Genomic DNA, 17,732 nt, shown 5'->3' with positions numbered 1-17,732 from the left:
AGATCAGAAAACAATATGAAATGATTTGTCTTTGTTTCACATTATATAGAGAACAATTGGATGGTCTTTTTCCTTCTATGTGACACTTTATTTCTTTCAAGATAAAAAGTTGTTGGCAATTTTACATTCCTACTTCAAAGTATTTACTTGTTACAAATATATACAGGTAAATAGGCTGAAGAAAGAGCTGGGAAGAATACAAACCTCTCGAAAAGCAGCATCTTTCGCTCTGAGATTGGCTCTGCAGAAAGCCGCACAATTACGCTTGATGGAGAAAGAAAAGAACAAAAGCCCTTCCTATGCTATGAGGATTTCAATGAGAATCAGTAAGATAGTATGGAGTATGCTTGCAGATGGTAAATCCTTTGCTGAAACTGAGATAAACGACATGGTGAGTCATAAATATAGTATTAACAAAGGAGTTAGGTTGATAACATATAATATTTTTTTATGATATGTTTTCTAAATGATTTTGTCAGCACTGAAGTAAATAGTAAATTTTTTAACGTTAATGTAGATAAATAAGGATTTATACAATAAACATTTTGTCCTCTGTGTATTTTACAGCTCTTATCTTTAACTTTATTGATGATTTAGAGTTGAAATTAGATAATTTACACATGGGAGATAGCCATTTAACCAAAAGTTTTCTGATGGATTGTGGCTATCTACTGTACATTAACCAATGCAAACCCTAAAGAAAAGTCACAGACATGCATATATATATACTCATACACGCAGCGGGAACCTTCTAGAACAAAAAGGCATCCAGCATGAAGATGGCTGGCATGGAAATATTTGGAGGTAAATAATATATATCATAACTTCCTAATTATGAGTTTTGAAAGCTCTAAAATGTAGAAGCTCTTGAAGTTAGGTCACCATGCCATATTGTATCTTAAATTGACTGTGAGCTAAAAATATTATGTTGGGGAAAAGAAATATGTTTGTCTGTACTTAATATTCAATTCTTAACTATATCATGGTTCTAAGTTTATGATAAGAGTTTTCATGAGATATCAAGCATTAACAGCTGTCCGTAAATGACAGTTAACCTAACATGCAAGCCCTTTCATTGCTCATGGTTACTCACCTTGATTTGACATTGAATAGATGTTAGCTTCTCCTGGGATTTACTTATGTCCCTTACATGATGATTGTGCAGGTAATTCGTAGTGACCCTCAGCTCCATGAGTCGTGCAACGATGAACAACTTCTACTGAACAGTTTTCCTGTTTTAAATCTTAATAAGAAAAATCTTAAATGTGCTACCTTTTGCAACTTGTTCAATCCGAGAGAAAAAGATTTAATATCATCATGGAACTTAGTTTTCTACGAACTTCAGTTTCATATATGATTAGTTTTATATATCTGAATATTGCTTATGTACTATGATCTGGCATCAATATTTTACGTGATCGTGTTAGGATGAGACCATTTCAAAGATTTATAGAATTTAATGGACAATGTGCTTTGTAACTTAGTAAACCAGAGCCTAACCAAATTTATGGGTGTCTAGAAGTTTACACTTAATGACAATACAGCCCTAACCCCAATGCGGATGTAGAAAAACCCAGTCTACAATCTGCCATTTGTCGTATACGATGATTAACATTCTGTGTTTTGTTTACTTTGAAGTGACTAGGTCATTTATAAAGTAGAAACCCTTTATGAAAGTTTCATGTAATATGCATTTCCTTGTCTTGAATCTGGTTTTGATACTAGACTGAACCAAGTTCTTAAATTAACTTACGCAGGAGATTTCTCTAAAACATTATCCTCAGGATACTTTTGTGTGAAGAATTGGCTGATTTTGTTATATTAGTGGTGTTTCCAGTTTTCAGTGAGTGATTCTAAATAGTGGGGTTAGCTGTTATGTATAGGTTACAGGGTCTTTGATAAGACTGCACTCTTTACCTGTTTACTTCTCTTTTAATCGAGCTGATTGTTAGTTGTAAATATTTATGCATCCAGTTTCATGTCCAAGAGTATTATCTGTAATTAGCCCATTTAGAAAGTGGAACATTCAGTTTCAGATTATTAAGGTATTAGTATTTTATCACTGGGTTAAAATATGATGAAGGTGCTCCTACAGATTGGCAGATGGAAAACAACCTAGATGTATTAAATGTTAATGAATTAGAACTAAATCTTATTGCTAACCATTTGTACGGCACTTTCTTCATTTAAACATTGGCACATTGGATACAGCTGGACACAAGATGCATATCTGTGATAGAGTGTATACTTAAAAACACATTTCTAGGACTATTAAGCCCCCACATATAGAAGCGACCTGTTCCTTAAAATTTTTAACTTAGTTTCTTGTATATAAGTAATAACCCGTTGGAGATATATTTTCATAAATTATGTATTTCCAGAGAAATAAATATACAGTCATGACACCGCATGTCTGGATCGATGTGCAACACTTGTGACGATAAATCTTAAGTCCAAACTTTGATTTTAAGTTTATAATGGCTATCAAGATCCATAACTGAAAACTGGTTGCGCTTGAGAACCAATCCTAACACAGAAGTACCGTTTATAAGCAGTATATTGGCTTGTATTTGACTTTGCAAATGCTTTATTTTGTTGAGAAATTTAGTTGATTCAAGAATAAGTTTTTGATGTAGCTGAGATTCGGATATTTTAACATTGCTCTTGTGCTGCACTAAAAATCATACTTATAGGATGAAGTGTGTTATGTCCCTATGGATAAAAACTAATTGTTCTTTATTAACTGAATTAGGGTATTGTAATATAAGTAATAACGCACTAAAATATTTGTACAAGAACTGTATATTCATGAGAATGAAGTGTAATCTTTTTTTCGTCACTATTTTTAGACAACATTGTGTCTGACCCCCATGTCTTATTCATCTGAAATCCATGAAAATTAGTCCCAAGTCCAAGCGCAGATTTCAAGCTTATAACGGTTATCGAGGTCCATAAATGAAAACGCTACCCTTACATATCGCTAGGCTTTGGAGCCAGTCCTAATGCACCAATCAAAATTGTTCGTAAGTAGTATATTAGTTTGTATTTGACTTTAAAAATGTCCTATTTTGTAGAGAAATTTAGTTAACTTGAGAAAATGTTTTTTTTCAGTAAATAAATTGATTCCACTACTTAAACATAGCTCTCAAGCTTAACTTTACAGAAATTGTATATAGTTCTTTTATCTTTTTCTTTTTTCTAGAAAGCAGTAATACTATGTATGCTCAAGGAATGTCATACCAAAAGCTTACGTCACACATTGTCCTCCACATGTTGGATTTTTTTGCTTCTAAATTTAGTACTCATTGTGATTTACTTCCTAACTTGATCCATGTGTTCGATTTATGTTTTGCTTCTTAACTTTGAGGTGTTTTTATTGTACATCTGTCAACAGATCTTCGATTTTGACCGTGATTACAAAGATATTGGTGTTTGTCTGTTCACTACAAAATCATTTGTTGTGAGAAACTGCCTGCCAAACTCAAAGTCTGATATGCTATTATCTGCCTGGAATGCACCTCCTGAATGGGGAAAGTATGATTGTATCCTTAATCTTTCTCCCGTACTTAACTTTGTGACTCGTATTGTAGATGATTTTTCTATAGCTAGTCTGCAACTGAATTTCTTCCTTATAAGTGTTCTTTAACATGATGACCTATATTCTAACATTGTGCCTTCTTGCATGAAAGAAAACTTATATGTTATAACAGTGATGAAAATTTTCATTTGTTAGGTATTTGAAATGCATAATTAAAGTAAGACCATGCCTCTAATAACTTTAGAGTTAGATAATCTTTATTTTAAATAAATAGTAGTTTATCTTTCTAACTTGGCTTTTCATTATTTACATAAGATTTTTATCCTTCCACCTGAAGTATTGGCAGATCATGGGATATTATCTATCTCATTATATATATATGATATATATATATATATATATATATATATATATATAATATATATATATATGAGGAAATATGGGTATGCTTGGTACCAAGCATAAATTTTGTGCTTGGTAGTGAGGTGGCACAATCTCATCCACTCATTCAAATGGGGTACCACATTCACATTGGTTGAGGAGTGCATGGGGATATGCAACCATTTGAATGAGTGGAGGGGATTATGCCACCTCACTACCAAGCACAATTTTTTGTGCTTGGTACCAAGCACAATTTTTTGTGCTTGGTACCAAGCATACCCATTTTTCTCTCTTTCGCTCTCTGTGTGTATATATATGCGAACAGAAGATATGGCCTGTAAAAGAGAAAGAGAAGATGGGATGAGAAATGATGCATCTGTGAATTGAGCAATGACCTGTAAGAGTGAAGATGGAATCATAAATGAACACATCTGTCAACTTATAGACAGAATTGAGGATTAGATGAGGATAAGTTTGGACGTGTGAAATTAATTTTCTGAGGTAGGAGTATTATGATCTTCTTCCCCTTAACTCCCCTAGCTTAGGATATAGTCATAAGGAACACGCTTCTCAACAAGCATAGACTAATCCATGATTTTTATTGAAACAATTAAAAATGGTGTATGAATGTTATTATTTTAATTAACAGGTCACTTGACAAAATTGGACCAAACTATAAATAAAGAAAGCTTGAGCCTTGAGAGACAAAAGGAATTGGTCTTAGATTTACTGTTTTATTCTTGTGCAGCAGCACCATCAAATGTTTCAGCCTTGTTTTATAATTTAGCAGTCTACTAGTGTTAACCCATATGTAATGCACAATCTTACAACTACCATGTTGTTGCACTCATAATTACAATTATTGCTGAATCATTGATGTCAAGAAAAATAGAAGTTTTCAAATTCATTTTAAATGTAGGAACATAGAGAAGAAGAAGGCATATGAAAAATGAATACAATAATTAATATCAGGGAAGATGAAAATTACATGTCCACTTGAGTGCGAAGCGTCGCAATCTTGCAGCCATTGGCAGGTATTTTGCTAGTATAGTATAGATTGATATAGATGCTAGATTAGATCTATATGTTACTTTTTAGTACATAATCTGTTTAGTTCGGAAAGTTAATTGTATGAGTGGGTGGATATTTGGAGGAGTTAAGGGTCCCTTATGTTTTATGATGGTTGATTAATCAGGAGGAATTGGATCCCTGCATATCTAACACTTGTTAGAGGGCGAGAGAGGTTCTTTCGGGCGTGCCCTCCGATGTTCAAGTTAGTGACTGATTAAGCAAGCTAGTTTCAGAGTTTTAACCAGAGTACTTTGGTGTAGTGGGACTATCCACTATTTATAGATAATTCATAGGGGCACGTTGGTAATTCGACCGGGTCTGTGCAATCGATCATTTAGAGTGCACTTTACGCATTTGGAGGCATGTAGAAGGAGTCATCTTTGCATTTAATGCGATATTGATATTTAATGTGATTAATGTTACAGAAGATGTTAGGCGGATTAGGCGTTTGAGTTAGCGCCTAGACGCCTAGGCATACGCCTAGGCGACACCTAGGTGTTTGGCTATTTTTTTAAATTATTTAATTATAATAATTAAGAAAAATATGTTAAATTCATATAAATTTGCCCAAAAAAGATATCAATCTTAGATCCACAATAAACCATACATACTTAAATACTAAATAGTCAAAATAATTAATAAGATTATAGAAAGCGCTAGGATGCTTAGTCATTGGACCCGACGCCTATAGCCTAGGAGGTTTTCTATTTTTATTTTTTAATTACCATATTTGATAGTAAATATTAATATTATAGAAAGCTTAGGTGTCAGACTGGTGTCTAGGTGGATTTTTTTTCTTCAAGTGGTGGTCGAGGAGGTTTTGCTAAAGGTTGGAGAAGGAAGTAGAGGTGTTCATATTTTAGAGGTTAAAGGAGTTTGAAAGAGGTTAGAGGACATAGAGACCGCAACACAGAAAATCATGATCAAAAGCTAAAGTGTTCAGTCCATGTAAGTAGATAATGCTCCCCTAAACACTGCCAAAATCTAGGTGGCCAGTCTAGGTGTCGTCTAGGTGCTAGGTGCTAGTTAGGCGGGCCTAGGTACCGCCTAGACGGAGGCTTTTTAAAATAGTGAATGCAATAGTGACAGAATGGAGCAAGCGATGACGTTGTCCAAGGGGTCATTATGACTTTGGCTCAAGAAGTCATAATGATGCTAGTCCTGCATTAAATGTGATGGTGACTGGGTAACAAAGTATGGGCGCCAACTAGCTATGCATTAAATGCGAATGACGTTGTGAGGCTGATAGGTCGTTCCGTCGTTCAAGATATTCACTAGTGAAGTTCGAACTAAGGACGCCTTTGGTCTTGGACTCGGTTCCTTTAATAGATCATGGCTTGAAGACGTCTTTCGTCTCGGACTCGGATTGTTAGAGAGATCAACAATGCTCACACCCGGGTTAGGCTTTTAGATTATAGGACTCAGCCCATTAATATGACGTGGTCAACTTTTAAGGGCTTATTATACTTGGCAATTCTCAGGATACAACAAAATCAAATGTGTGTGTCGTGTGCCTCTAGGAACCAATGCTCATATTTGATAAACTTTTGGATTGTTTTTGCAGTCCGTGTAGGTTGTAGCAGTTATGTTGTTGTTTATAGACCTTGGGAAGTCCAATAACCATGTGAAAATCAAAACCAAGCATATTCAGACATATATTGTTACCTTTTCTTCAAGATTATGGAATTTGTGTTATCACCTTGTTGATTTTGCTTGTTTCGGTCATCACATCTTTCTTTTTTTTCTCTCTGTTATTTTTCTCTCTTCACATTTCATGTGTTAATATGCAGATATTTTGCTTTTCTTCTCCATAAAAGTCTTATATGTTTTGTTCAAAAGGAAAAAAAAATCTCTTACTGGAGAACTTCATTATTCGAGTGCAGAAATGTTATGCTTCGTGTTAACGCAAAACAGGGAGCTCCTAAGGATGGAAATTCACTGCTGGAACTTTTCCAGGTCACTTCAACAGATTTTTTTCCATTTTGGTTTTTACATACATGCATGCATGCGTACGTACATATACACACATACATACAAACATGCGTGTGTATATATGTATACGATACATATATCTAGATGCATGTATTTCTATGTATGTATGTGTGTATATATTTATGTACGTATGTGTATATGCATATACATGCATATATCTATATGCACGTATCCACGTGTATTTATGTGTGTGTGTATACACACTGAAAGTCAGGTTGGAAATATGTTCAAAAGATAGCTTTGGTACATCGAATAGTTCTGAGTTCTTGACGGTGTATATAATTGTATAACTGTTCCAGAGTCATTGCTTTATCGTGTATGTCTGTACCTCAATTATGCATGTCATTAGTAATGTTAGCATGTACGATAATTTCAGTCATCCTACAGTAGTTTCAGAATTGTTAGGGCTGAGTTTAGGGTCTATCTTCTGATTCAGGGTTAATTGCAAACAGACCCCCTGCAGTATTACCCAATTCGAATTGACCTCATGTAATTCTATTTTTGTGAATGGAACCCTGAGTAAATCTTTTTTTACTCTTAAAATCATCAAAAAGTTTTTTGATGAGGCAGGTAGGCACCCTATAGTTCTATTAGTGAGGATAGACCCCCAATTGCTAATTCTTTTTTACTTTCAAAAGAGTCAAAAAATTTCACTAAGGGGAGTGCTCGCACCTGGACTAATACCACTGGGGGTCTATTTGCTAGAAATAGAACTACAGTGGGCCTATTCACACTTAGGTGATACTACAGGGGGTTTATTCACAATTAAACCTTCATTTATGTTTGTATCGTTTTATGGCATCATGATGGAAGTAGATTGTTTAGAATCAGGAAGTTGAAGACCTGAAAATTGGAATAGAAACTTGAAAGCAGATGTGAGTTGCTCAAAACATATTTACTTCAATTGATGACCGGAGAGACGTGTCAAAATGATTGGAGATCTGCACCTTTTTTAATTGGTGTCTGTGTAGGTCTACTACCTATACAAAGGCTATGTCAGTTAAAATTGTGGTCATGGCTTATCTCAAAATTTCCAAACATATTGTGATGATTACAGTTTTAACTGAGCTGCCCTTTTTACAGACTTGACCTTTCTAGGTTTAAACCTATTAGAGAAAACTAAAATGATCTCTCATATCCGTTCATCAAGATAAAATCATAAGTTTATCCTTTGAAGAAAACTTACTGTTTGCATGCTGCTGTAACCAATTACTGTTACATTCTGTGATGAGGTTCTCTCTGTCTACCCCTCATCTATAGATCCTCAAAATCTCTTCCATATGAACCCAAATATCCTGCAAAGTTATTTCCAAAACAGCCAGCAATATGACTTTTAATATGGCTCAAGCGATGATATAGCCAAATGATTCAGTACCAAATCAATAGTTCTTGCATATAGAAAATTGTCTCATCATTTTGTCAATTTCATTATTTAAATTTTGATTGAAAAAAATATCTGTGTTACTTCTTTTACATCTTGTGAACATTGAAGCAAAATATCTTCCGAAAAAAATGCATATTCTACGTATAATCTAATGTTGACACTTAGATGGGAATAATATCCCTATTGTAATGAGTTGATTCGTTGGAAATCATGACGGATGCAAGTAAATCAAGTATTGGTCAGTCTTCCTTGTCCACAACCTGATAACAGGGGACAATTTTGGAAAAGGTTTTGAGGTATTTAGGTTTACGGTTTAAAGCAAACCAAAGAACAGAAGAATTTGAAAAGAAAGGCGAAAGAAGAGCAAGAGAATTTATAGATAAAAGAATTTTTACTCTCTGATTAGAATTTCACATCAAATGCGCTTCACATTTACGCGTGCATGCAAAAAAAAAGACTAAGTAATATGAAGGGAAATCACAAGGTATTGTATAAAATTCAATTTTTCTATATGAGGAAGCATGAATCCTTTTTATTATAAAGGCCATAGGATCAGACCCTTAGTTAACCTCTTAGAAACTAAGCCACAAATAATAATTAGTAATCTTGTTCTAAATATACATGCCTCTGTAATGATAAGGCAACAAAATTTTAAAATTTTTGAGAAATTTAACAAATAAGAATCGGAACTAAATTTTGTTCTGGACTTGAGCTTACACCTTAGGCCAGATTGACTGACATCAAACAGAGAAATCTGGACTTTTATTTTTAATTTTAATTTTTTTATTTTTTATTTTTGTTTGAACTAGAAATTTCAAGGTCTTGTTATTACCTTCGAACTGGACAATCACTTACATGCTATATAAATACTGCGGACGACTTCTCAATAGATATTTGATTGGCGTGTTTCTGCTTCATGAAAATCACTATTAATTGACAATGACAGGTAGATATATATCCACTGAAGATACATTTGGCTGAAACAATGTATAGGATGATGTGGGAATACTTCTTCCCAGAAGAAGAACAAGATTCACAGCGACGGCAGGTTAGTTTTAATGCTTTTGGTGTTTTTTAGGGGTATGTTTAGTGTCTTCCCTCCTAACTTTTTGTTCATTTCTCTTCCTAAATACATAATTAGGAGGTATGGAAAGTTTCAACCAGTGCTGGTGCAAGACGGGTAAGGAAAAGCTTATCGGGCCCTGATACAACTGCATCAAGTAGCCAACCCACTAGAGAATCTGAGGTCCCTAGGAAAGCAGGTGCTAGTTGTACTACCTCCTTGACAACTAGTACTTCCAGTCATGCTGACTCTTCTCATGTGAGTTTTACTGAAAACTTGAAATTTGGTATGCGTTAAGGGACTAGAATTCTGAAATGAATTTTGAATGATTAGAGAAACATGAAAGCATAAAACTTTGAAATCATAACAATGGAAGCTTCATAGATCAGTAACTCATCAACTGATGAAGTTATTTGCAAGGATAACCATGCATGCACATTCGAAGTAGTCTAACAAGATGGCACTATGCAAATACTCTGAGATTTGTTAATCACAGCCAATTCGTCTGAACTAAATTTGTTAAATACCTCTTCCTGAAGTGGTGGATTCTTCATGCAGGTGTCAAAAGTACCACCTATGAAAGGAAATAGTATATCTGGTTCCAATCCAGAGCTTCGACGGACATCATCATTTGACAGATCGTGGGAAGACACTGTAGCAGAGTCGGTGGCTAATGAACTTGTTTTACAAAGCTTTGCTGCAAAAAGTGGCCCTCTAAGTTCTGCTTCAGAAAATCAGCAGTCAGCCAATGAGGAGACATCTAAAGGTAGAACGAAAGATTCCAAGCCAGTCAGACCAGGTCGTTTATCTCACGAAGAAAAGAAAGTTGGGAAGGCTCAGGATGAGAAAAGAGTGAAGTCTAGGAAGCTGATGGAATTCCATAATATAAAAATCAGCCAGGTTTTTCTTTAACATTATATCTCATGTATCTGGATAATGTAACTTTTCCAAATATGCATACTGATCATTACTTACGCAAACATCATAGGTCGAGTTGCTGGTTACTTACGAGGGTTCAAGGTTCGCAGTCAGTGACTTAAGGCTGCTGATGGATTCATTTCATCGTGATGATTTCATAGGCACCTGGCGGAGGCTATTTTCACGAGTTAAAAAACATATAATATGGGGAGTTCTAAAGTCCGTAACAGGAATGCAGGCAAGTAGGATGCACCTACAAATACCCAGCCATATTTTACTAACTATTGCAACTTTAAACTGTTTACATTATTATTTCCTGTCGAAGACAGAAGTTAAGATGTGCGATGCCGTTATCTGTTCAGATGTTTCATAAGTAATTCCTTTGTGGTATATGAAATGTATCTGGTATGCACTGTGTTTTAAGTAAATATGTTTTTCCCCCTTTCTTCCTCTCAACAATGATCATGGTCTGCATTCAAACCTGTGGCATCTCATAACAAAGCCTCATCCTGGTGCCAGTTATATCCAGTGGGGTGTTTCGGTATATCTTGATTTTATGATCAGGCTCTTCTAATTTTTTTCTTCTCCTGATAATTTTGAATTTTCAGTTTAATATCTAGGAGACCAGCTGATAAAAGCCTTAATCAGGGGAGGCAGTTCAGATTTTGATTGCTAGTTCTGTCCTAAAAATTGTACTGTATGAAATTATAACCGTCAAGCCTTGCCACTTTGGAGTTTTGGTGTAGTGAAAGGGTCTTTTGACATAGTATCATGACATGGTATCAGAGCAACCCGTGTTCAATGCTCACCAGCCACAAATTCAAAACAGATTAAGAAACAAAGATACCATCATGAGTTCAGCTTTCTGCCCATGAAAAAAACACTCAACTCACAGGAGCATGTTAGAATGTAAAATTATAACCCTTAGCCCTCACCGTAACTTTAGAGTTTTTGATGCAGTTACAGCAACCTGTGACAGAAGTATTGCAAGCTCATGATACAAAAGAAATTAGGTCAATTTTTGTAGCAGTTACTCGTTACAATGTATTTATGTTGTTTCTGTGGTTGCAATTTATTCTCCATTGAATGTCAATGTAATAATGAAAATCTAATTGACCCATTGCTTAATCTTCAGGGGAAAAAGTTCAAAGATAAATCCCAAAGTCTGAGGGAGCCACATGGAGACATCGTACCTGACCTCAATCTCAGTGATAGTGATGGTGGTCTGCCTGGGAAATCTGATCAATTCCCTTTAACATTTGCCAAGCGTCCAACAGATGGAGCTGGTGATGGATTCGTTACATCAGTAAAAGGACTGTTCAATTCTCAGCGCCGCAAAGCTAAGGCATTTGTTTTGCGAACAATGAGAGGAGAGGCAGACAGTGAATTTCAAGGTGAGTGGAGTGAGAGTGATACTGAATATTCACCATTTGCCAGGCAACTTACAATAACAAAAGCCAAAAAGCTCATACGGAGGCACACAAAGAAGTTCCGCTCGAGAGCACCGAAGACTTCAGGTGACTTCTTTTGATCACAATATTTCACTTTCACACCCTTGAGTTAACTTCTATATGAATTCTTATGCATGGGTGTATAGCTTGATCCCCTTGCATGTCAACCAGTCTTTATCTTAGAGGATTTTTCCTTTGCTGGACCTGCGTGGGGTTTAGTTTTGATGTAGTCAGGAGAGCCGAGGGTTTTTCCTTAAAGACTGTTTTAGAATGGGCCTGGAGGATAGGCGCGGGCCACGGGCGGCGCGCCCTCCACTACGCGCCCCGCAATTACCACCAGAGCAGCTCAAGAACTCCGGGTGCAATAAAACGAACTATTATTCGAGCTTTTTTTTTGGAAAAGGTCATAAAACGATCTTAACCTCGGGACCTGCTTGCTTTATGATTGGTCCAAGCCTTAGTACCATTCTTATACCCTTTCTTTGCATTTAATAAATGAGGTGATTTACCCTTTGGTTTAGTATATGCTTTGTCTGGTCGTAGTTGTTTTTGCTAGAATCGGCAACCATTCTTGTTAAAATATGTACCAAGTACGTGTTGTATATCACCAAGGGTAGATGATTATATTAGTAGCAAATCTGCTTGTTCTCTCTCAGCATTTGTTTGCTATTTAATGTTGCATAATTTTTATTCTTTTTCTTCAGGGACTGCATTACAAGAACAGGAGTCACATCCATCATCACCGAGGGAGTCCCCGTTCCAAAGTGATTCTTCTGGTGGATCATCCTATGAAGACTTCAACGACTAGAGTATAATCTGAAATTATTAGGTGCTGTTCTCGAATATGCTGGCAAGCAGAAAGCATTGTTAAGAAATGGTTGAGGGAAGAAATCTTCCAAGATGAGTTGAGGGGAAAATCCAAATTTGTTACAGTATCAAGCCTTTCTGGGTAAGAGATTGAGGGACCTTGTTGCTTAGCAAGAATAAATGCATGTTTTGTCGAGAGATGCTTCAAATTTTGTTGAATGGTCTGATCGGCAGCGGTAATGACAGTAACAACTGGTTGACAGCACAAAGGAAATCCTGCTGTCAGAATCCTCGAGGACTGGAAGCTCATATCAGGATCAACACTCCTCTCTGGTGAATGTATATACGTGGCCATTTATTTGGATTGGCACTGTCCTACTGTCCTTTATGTTAACTTCTCTCATATGCCCCTACTTTTTGTAGAAGTTATTTGGGAATGACTCGGTTGTATGCAGGGGGGAATACAATAAAAATGTCTCTGATCCCTTTTTTTCTCATGACAACTTTATGCTATAGAATCTCACTGCTGCCGATGGGTTCAAGTGAAACCACTAACAAGCCGAAATGGCTAAGAGGACATGTAGAAACTGTAGATCTAAAGAAGATTGTGGCGGCTGAGAACTTTCTAGTCACATTTTCCCAATGTAATACTTGTGTATATGAATATCGGGACGAGATAAAATTATCAGCTATGATGTTTATTGTTTTTAATCCAAGTGTATTGGCACTTTGCCGTACTATGACCTTTTGCTGGAATTTTGAGGCATATTGCCCACTTTGTTTATAATTCATTAAACTCTGTTATGAGAATTCTCTCTGCGATCATGTCTACATAACCTACTGATGTAAGCTTTGGCTTTCCTAGCTCTGAAGAATAGTTGGTTGTTTTCTTGATAAGTTTGATAAAGTCTGAAGATTAGTAGGTTGCTTTCTTGATAAGTTCGATAAAGTAAAAGAGAGGGCAGGGATGGATGTTCGAACCTCGTACAAGTTTTGTAGTTTTTTTTTAAAGGATAATCAGTAAGTTTTGGAGTTTGTTTTTAAGGATAATAATATTTATGACAATAACTGTTGTTTCAAATCATCATGTCCCTATGTGCTCGTGTTCTGCCATTTTTTTGCCCCCTTTTTTTGCACTTGCTTCCCTTCCGTATGATTAGTGTGCAGGTGATAAACACAGTTGTTTTTTTCCCCCTCACATGCACATGGTACATCTAAGCTACCGTTAGCTTTAAAAGATGTATTCATGGATTCTCATCAATTCGGCAAGCAAGTTGACAATTAGAAGATTGCGCCCAAACTCACAAACCTCCGGCGCGACAGCAGAGCGTCTTCAAAGGATGTCTGGTCTCCTTCAACCAATTACTCTGGGCATGCTTGAATGCACATCAAAAGCTTAGGGAAAGGTGGGAACCACGCCAGAAAAATATTAGATATAAAGCTACAAGAAACACCTCTCAAATTCTATCCAACTAAAAGAAAATACAAAACAGTATTTCCAATGCAAAACTCAGTCATATTTACCATTTTCGGGGGAAGAAAAAGAAGAAGAAGAAACAAAGTAACCTGTAAAAGGTCAGTCAACTTTTGATCCACGTCAACATCCTCTAATTATAATGATTTTGGAGGGTAAAAATGGCTCAATAGGCAAAAATGTAATTTTACATACATTTCTCAAAACAACTCAAAATGTCACTGCTTACAAGCAGTTAAACAGAGATAACTGATTCTAACCCACAGAACTCAAGAGCGGATGTTTTGGCGCAAAACATTAAATACCGACTCTTCTTGCTTTTCATCATTTCAATATTGACTTTAACTCTGATCATAGTACTAGTTACATGACCCCTATGCAAATAAGCAAAAGTACGAATCAGAGGGGCGAAAAACATTGTTCTATTGATCCCCTTCTCTTTTCTGACAACAAATAATAAAATGGTCATTTTCTCACTAGTTTACCAACTCAATGGAGGAATCAGTATCACAGCCAAAAGTATCTTCATCAACACGGCGCAAAAAGCTGTGCACGTACATGCAAACAACTTACAACTCAGAGATATCATCTCTCATAATGAGAAACTGCCAGTTCAGTCTTCGTAATATCGGATATAGCCAATCAAGCCCCTTAAGAGACTGCAGGAAGCTACCCGCCTTCCTGGCAAAAACAAAAGACCTGTAGGCTGCTGCTCGAACGAAAGTGCAGATAACAGATTAAGAGAAAATCTCTGTTACTTTCTTACTATACTTGCTGCGATCAAGGGGTTTACTTTGCAAATGCTTTGTGGTGTCCAACAAATATGTCCTCCCCCAAGGACCCACCCGAACTTTTACCCCCATTAATTAGTGACTCCAATTTTTGGCAATTTTTATGGTGGTTTACGTAGTTAATGAAATGATCAATGATGAAGGTGCAAGGCAACTGATTAATGGACGTCCACAATGGTCGTTTGAACCTGATGCAAGCTGTTCTCGTGCCTTAAGAGGAGAGGATTATTTGAAAACCTAACTTAGGTGGCCTCATAGAAAAGGACTTGAGGTTGCAAATGGCCCCTTTCACACATAACAACAGCATCATCCTAAACCCCAATAATCTGGATGCATTATTAGCTGGATTATAAAACGCGTCGTTTAAGATATATAGTTACTGAAAAGTGGATATCACATGTCTGGTCATCATACATAACCCACTGTTCATGCCCGCATGCGAAGCAGTGATAATGTTGTCCTAAAAACAAACCTGAATATTGAAAAACATGCAACTCATAAAGTATCACAAACATTAGAGTGAGTTCACAAGAAAGAGGATTCAACTGCGATAAGATATCTGAATTACACACAAACAAAACAGTTCTGGGATTAAGGAGCAATAAATATGGAGTCTAAAATGAAAATGTGTAGATTAAGGGTGGAAGATTGAAGTTGAAGAAACTAATCACTTATTTACTGGGCTTTATGGTAATTATGATTTTTTTTTCAGCATTAAGAAAAGGGGCTTAGTAAACAACATCCTGAAACCACACATACATGAATCAACATGCCAAAAATAGGAGGTTAACAAGTATTATGTCAAGATACCTGGAACCAACCCTCCCTCCCTCCCTCCCTCTCCTAAATCACTTAGTTGGGACTGAGACACATCATCGTCATATGAGAGAATGTCCTCACATACAAGGATACCCATTATTCTCTAAAAAATAATTTAAGCAGATAAAAGATGGTAAAAGGAAAGTATTACAGTAGTTAGTATATTAGAGCAATTATAGAAGTTTGTTTAGTCACACATTTATGTAATTGCATTCTAGTTGCTTCATTGTAAGTCGAACATGATCATACCCAAGGTTTCAAATATCAAATACCGAGAAAATATTGCACGACCAAAATCCATATTGGATTGCGGATATCTGCGAAATATCAGTGATACGTAGTAAATATCAGTGTCAGATCAGATCAGATGATGTGCATGTAAAAATACAATATCCTAAAATGTAACTTCAACATATTTAGCAAAATGTAAGCAAATAAAAATATAGATAAAATATGTTTAGAATCACTAACCAATAGTAGAAACTTAGGAGAAAATGCCAACTAGAATTTGGCTAAAAAACATCACAGAGCTGGAAATTTTCCGAAAAATCATTAAAGAAATTTTACCCAACTATTTTATCATAACAACAAGAGCTTACAGTCTAGAAAGAAACCATCTACTTATTGTGGTCAGGCACACATTGAATACGTTTAATAAATATCAAAGTATCATACTAAAGAATGTGCATATATACATAGGAATGATGGTTATGAGAAGTGACTAGCAAGGTGGTCTCATCACATGGCTATCTCTTGGTAGATCATTTAGCAAAATGAGATGTCACCTCATATGTGTGTGTGTACACACACACATATGATATAAACATATATGTATACATACATATGTGTGTGTATATCTATACACACACACACACACACAAAACATATATATATATATATATATATATATATATGATTATGCATTTTGGTACTTGGTAGTTACATGGTCACTTCTCATGCACTCGTCACTACCAAACACCAAATTTGTACTTGGTACAAAGTATTCTTAGTTTCTTATATATGCACACATACACACAATGAGAGAGAAAGATGAGCTTGACTATTACTAACACTATCCAACATGGTGATACTATCAACCTAAATTCAAATTTTAGATTCTGAAATCGAAAATCGAATCTGTTTAATGTGATCTACTACACATGAGCTGGCAAGAAATAAAAATTTCATATGATTTCAACACATTTTTCCCATGGCAAGAAATAAAATTTTCATATGATTTCAACATTTCATATGATTTCAACACATTTTGCCCATGTAACATAATGTTATCAAACTTAAATTTCTTCAACATTTTTTAGAAAACTCCCAGCAACACTTCCTGTAACTTTCACATGAGTGGATAAATTTTTTATTTTTCTCCTTTTTTTGGATGGGGTGGTGTACTTTTGCTCATGAAATTTGTGGTTCACACTTTTCAAAGAGTTTTTAAAAAATGTTAAGAGCTAAAGGGGGTTCTTAAAAAAACTTTAAGAGGGCATATTAGAATTAATATAATAGTATTAGGTCTATTTTGGCATTTGTCCAATCATCGAATTACTATTAGTTCCCCCGATTCTTAACTTATTTTGAAGTTAATCCCTCCAATCAAAAGTAGAAATAGCAATTCGAGGGATTACCAAAAAAATCTTATTCTTGTAGAATATTAATTTTCACAATTCTGAGAATTTGTTTAAATTATTTCCTCCAATTGAAACTTCGGGATAGACTATGTAATTGATACTTTACGGGTATCAAAGTAGACGTGATTGAAACTTTAGAGTATCAAAGTGTTGAAAAAAATACTTTATGTCATCAATGCGGGAAGTGCACAAACTTTTGGGTACCAAAGTGAAAATTAAGTTGTCAAAAATTAGTGGAACCTCAAAAATTAGAAGGGTGATTTTTTTAGGCTAAGGGTATTTTACTATTTTCACATTTTTCGATGACATGCTTGGATTATTGACATATTAGGTTTGATGGTATTGCTGGGGTGTTTTGTTTTGTTTTTTTTTTTTGTAGGGGGTGTTTTTTTTTTTTTTTTTT

The 17,732-nt window shown here is 35.5% G+C and overlaps 1 protein-coding gene across 3 annotated transcripts in view; it reads left to right on the top strand.

Moving 5' to 3' along the window:
- LOC109835051 (protein SABRE-like) overlaps positions 1-13,422 on the top strand; it is a 75,704-nt gene extending 62,282 nt beyond the window's left edge. For all 3 annotated transcript variants that reach the window (XM_020403049.1, XM_020403051.1, XM_020403052.1), the window contains 9 exons: positions 167-391; positions 3,395-3,534; positions 6,874-6,946; positions 9,313-9,414; positions 9,508-9,687; positions 9,988-10,329; positions 10,418-10,585; positions 11,483-11,864; positions 12,503-13,422. In XM_020403049.1, coding sequence (XP_020258638.1) covers positions 167-391; positions 3,395-3,534; positions 6,874-6,946; positions 9,313-9,414; positions 9,508-9,687; positions 9,988-10,329; positions 10,418-10,585; positions 11,483-11,864; positions 12,503-12,606 — 1,716 coding nt within the window. In that variant the 3' untranslated portion in view covers positions 12,607-13,422. The remainder of the gene's footprint in view (positions 1-166; positions 392-3,394; positions 3,535-6,873; positions 6,947-9,312; positions 9,415-9,507; positions 9,688-9,987; positions 10,330-10,417; positions 10,586-11,482; positions 11,865-12,502) is intronic.

The sequence above is a fragment of the Asparagus officinalis genome, chromosome 3 (genome assembly GCF_001876935.1).
Source record: "Asparagus officinalis chromosome 3, Aspof.V1, whole genome shotgun sequence".
NCBI lineage: Eukaryota > Viridiplantae > Streptophyta > Magnoliopsida > Asparagales > Asparagaceae > Asparagus > Asparagus officinalis.
This window is presented reverse-complemented; position numbering and strand designations above follow the sequence as displayed.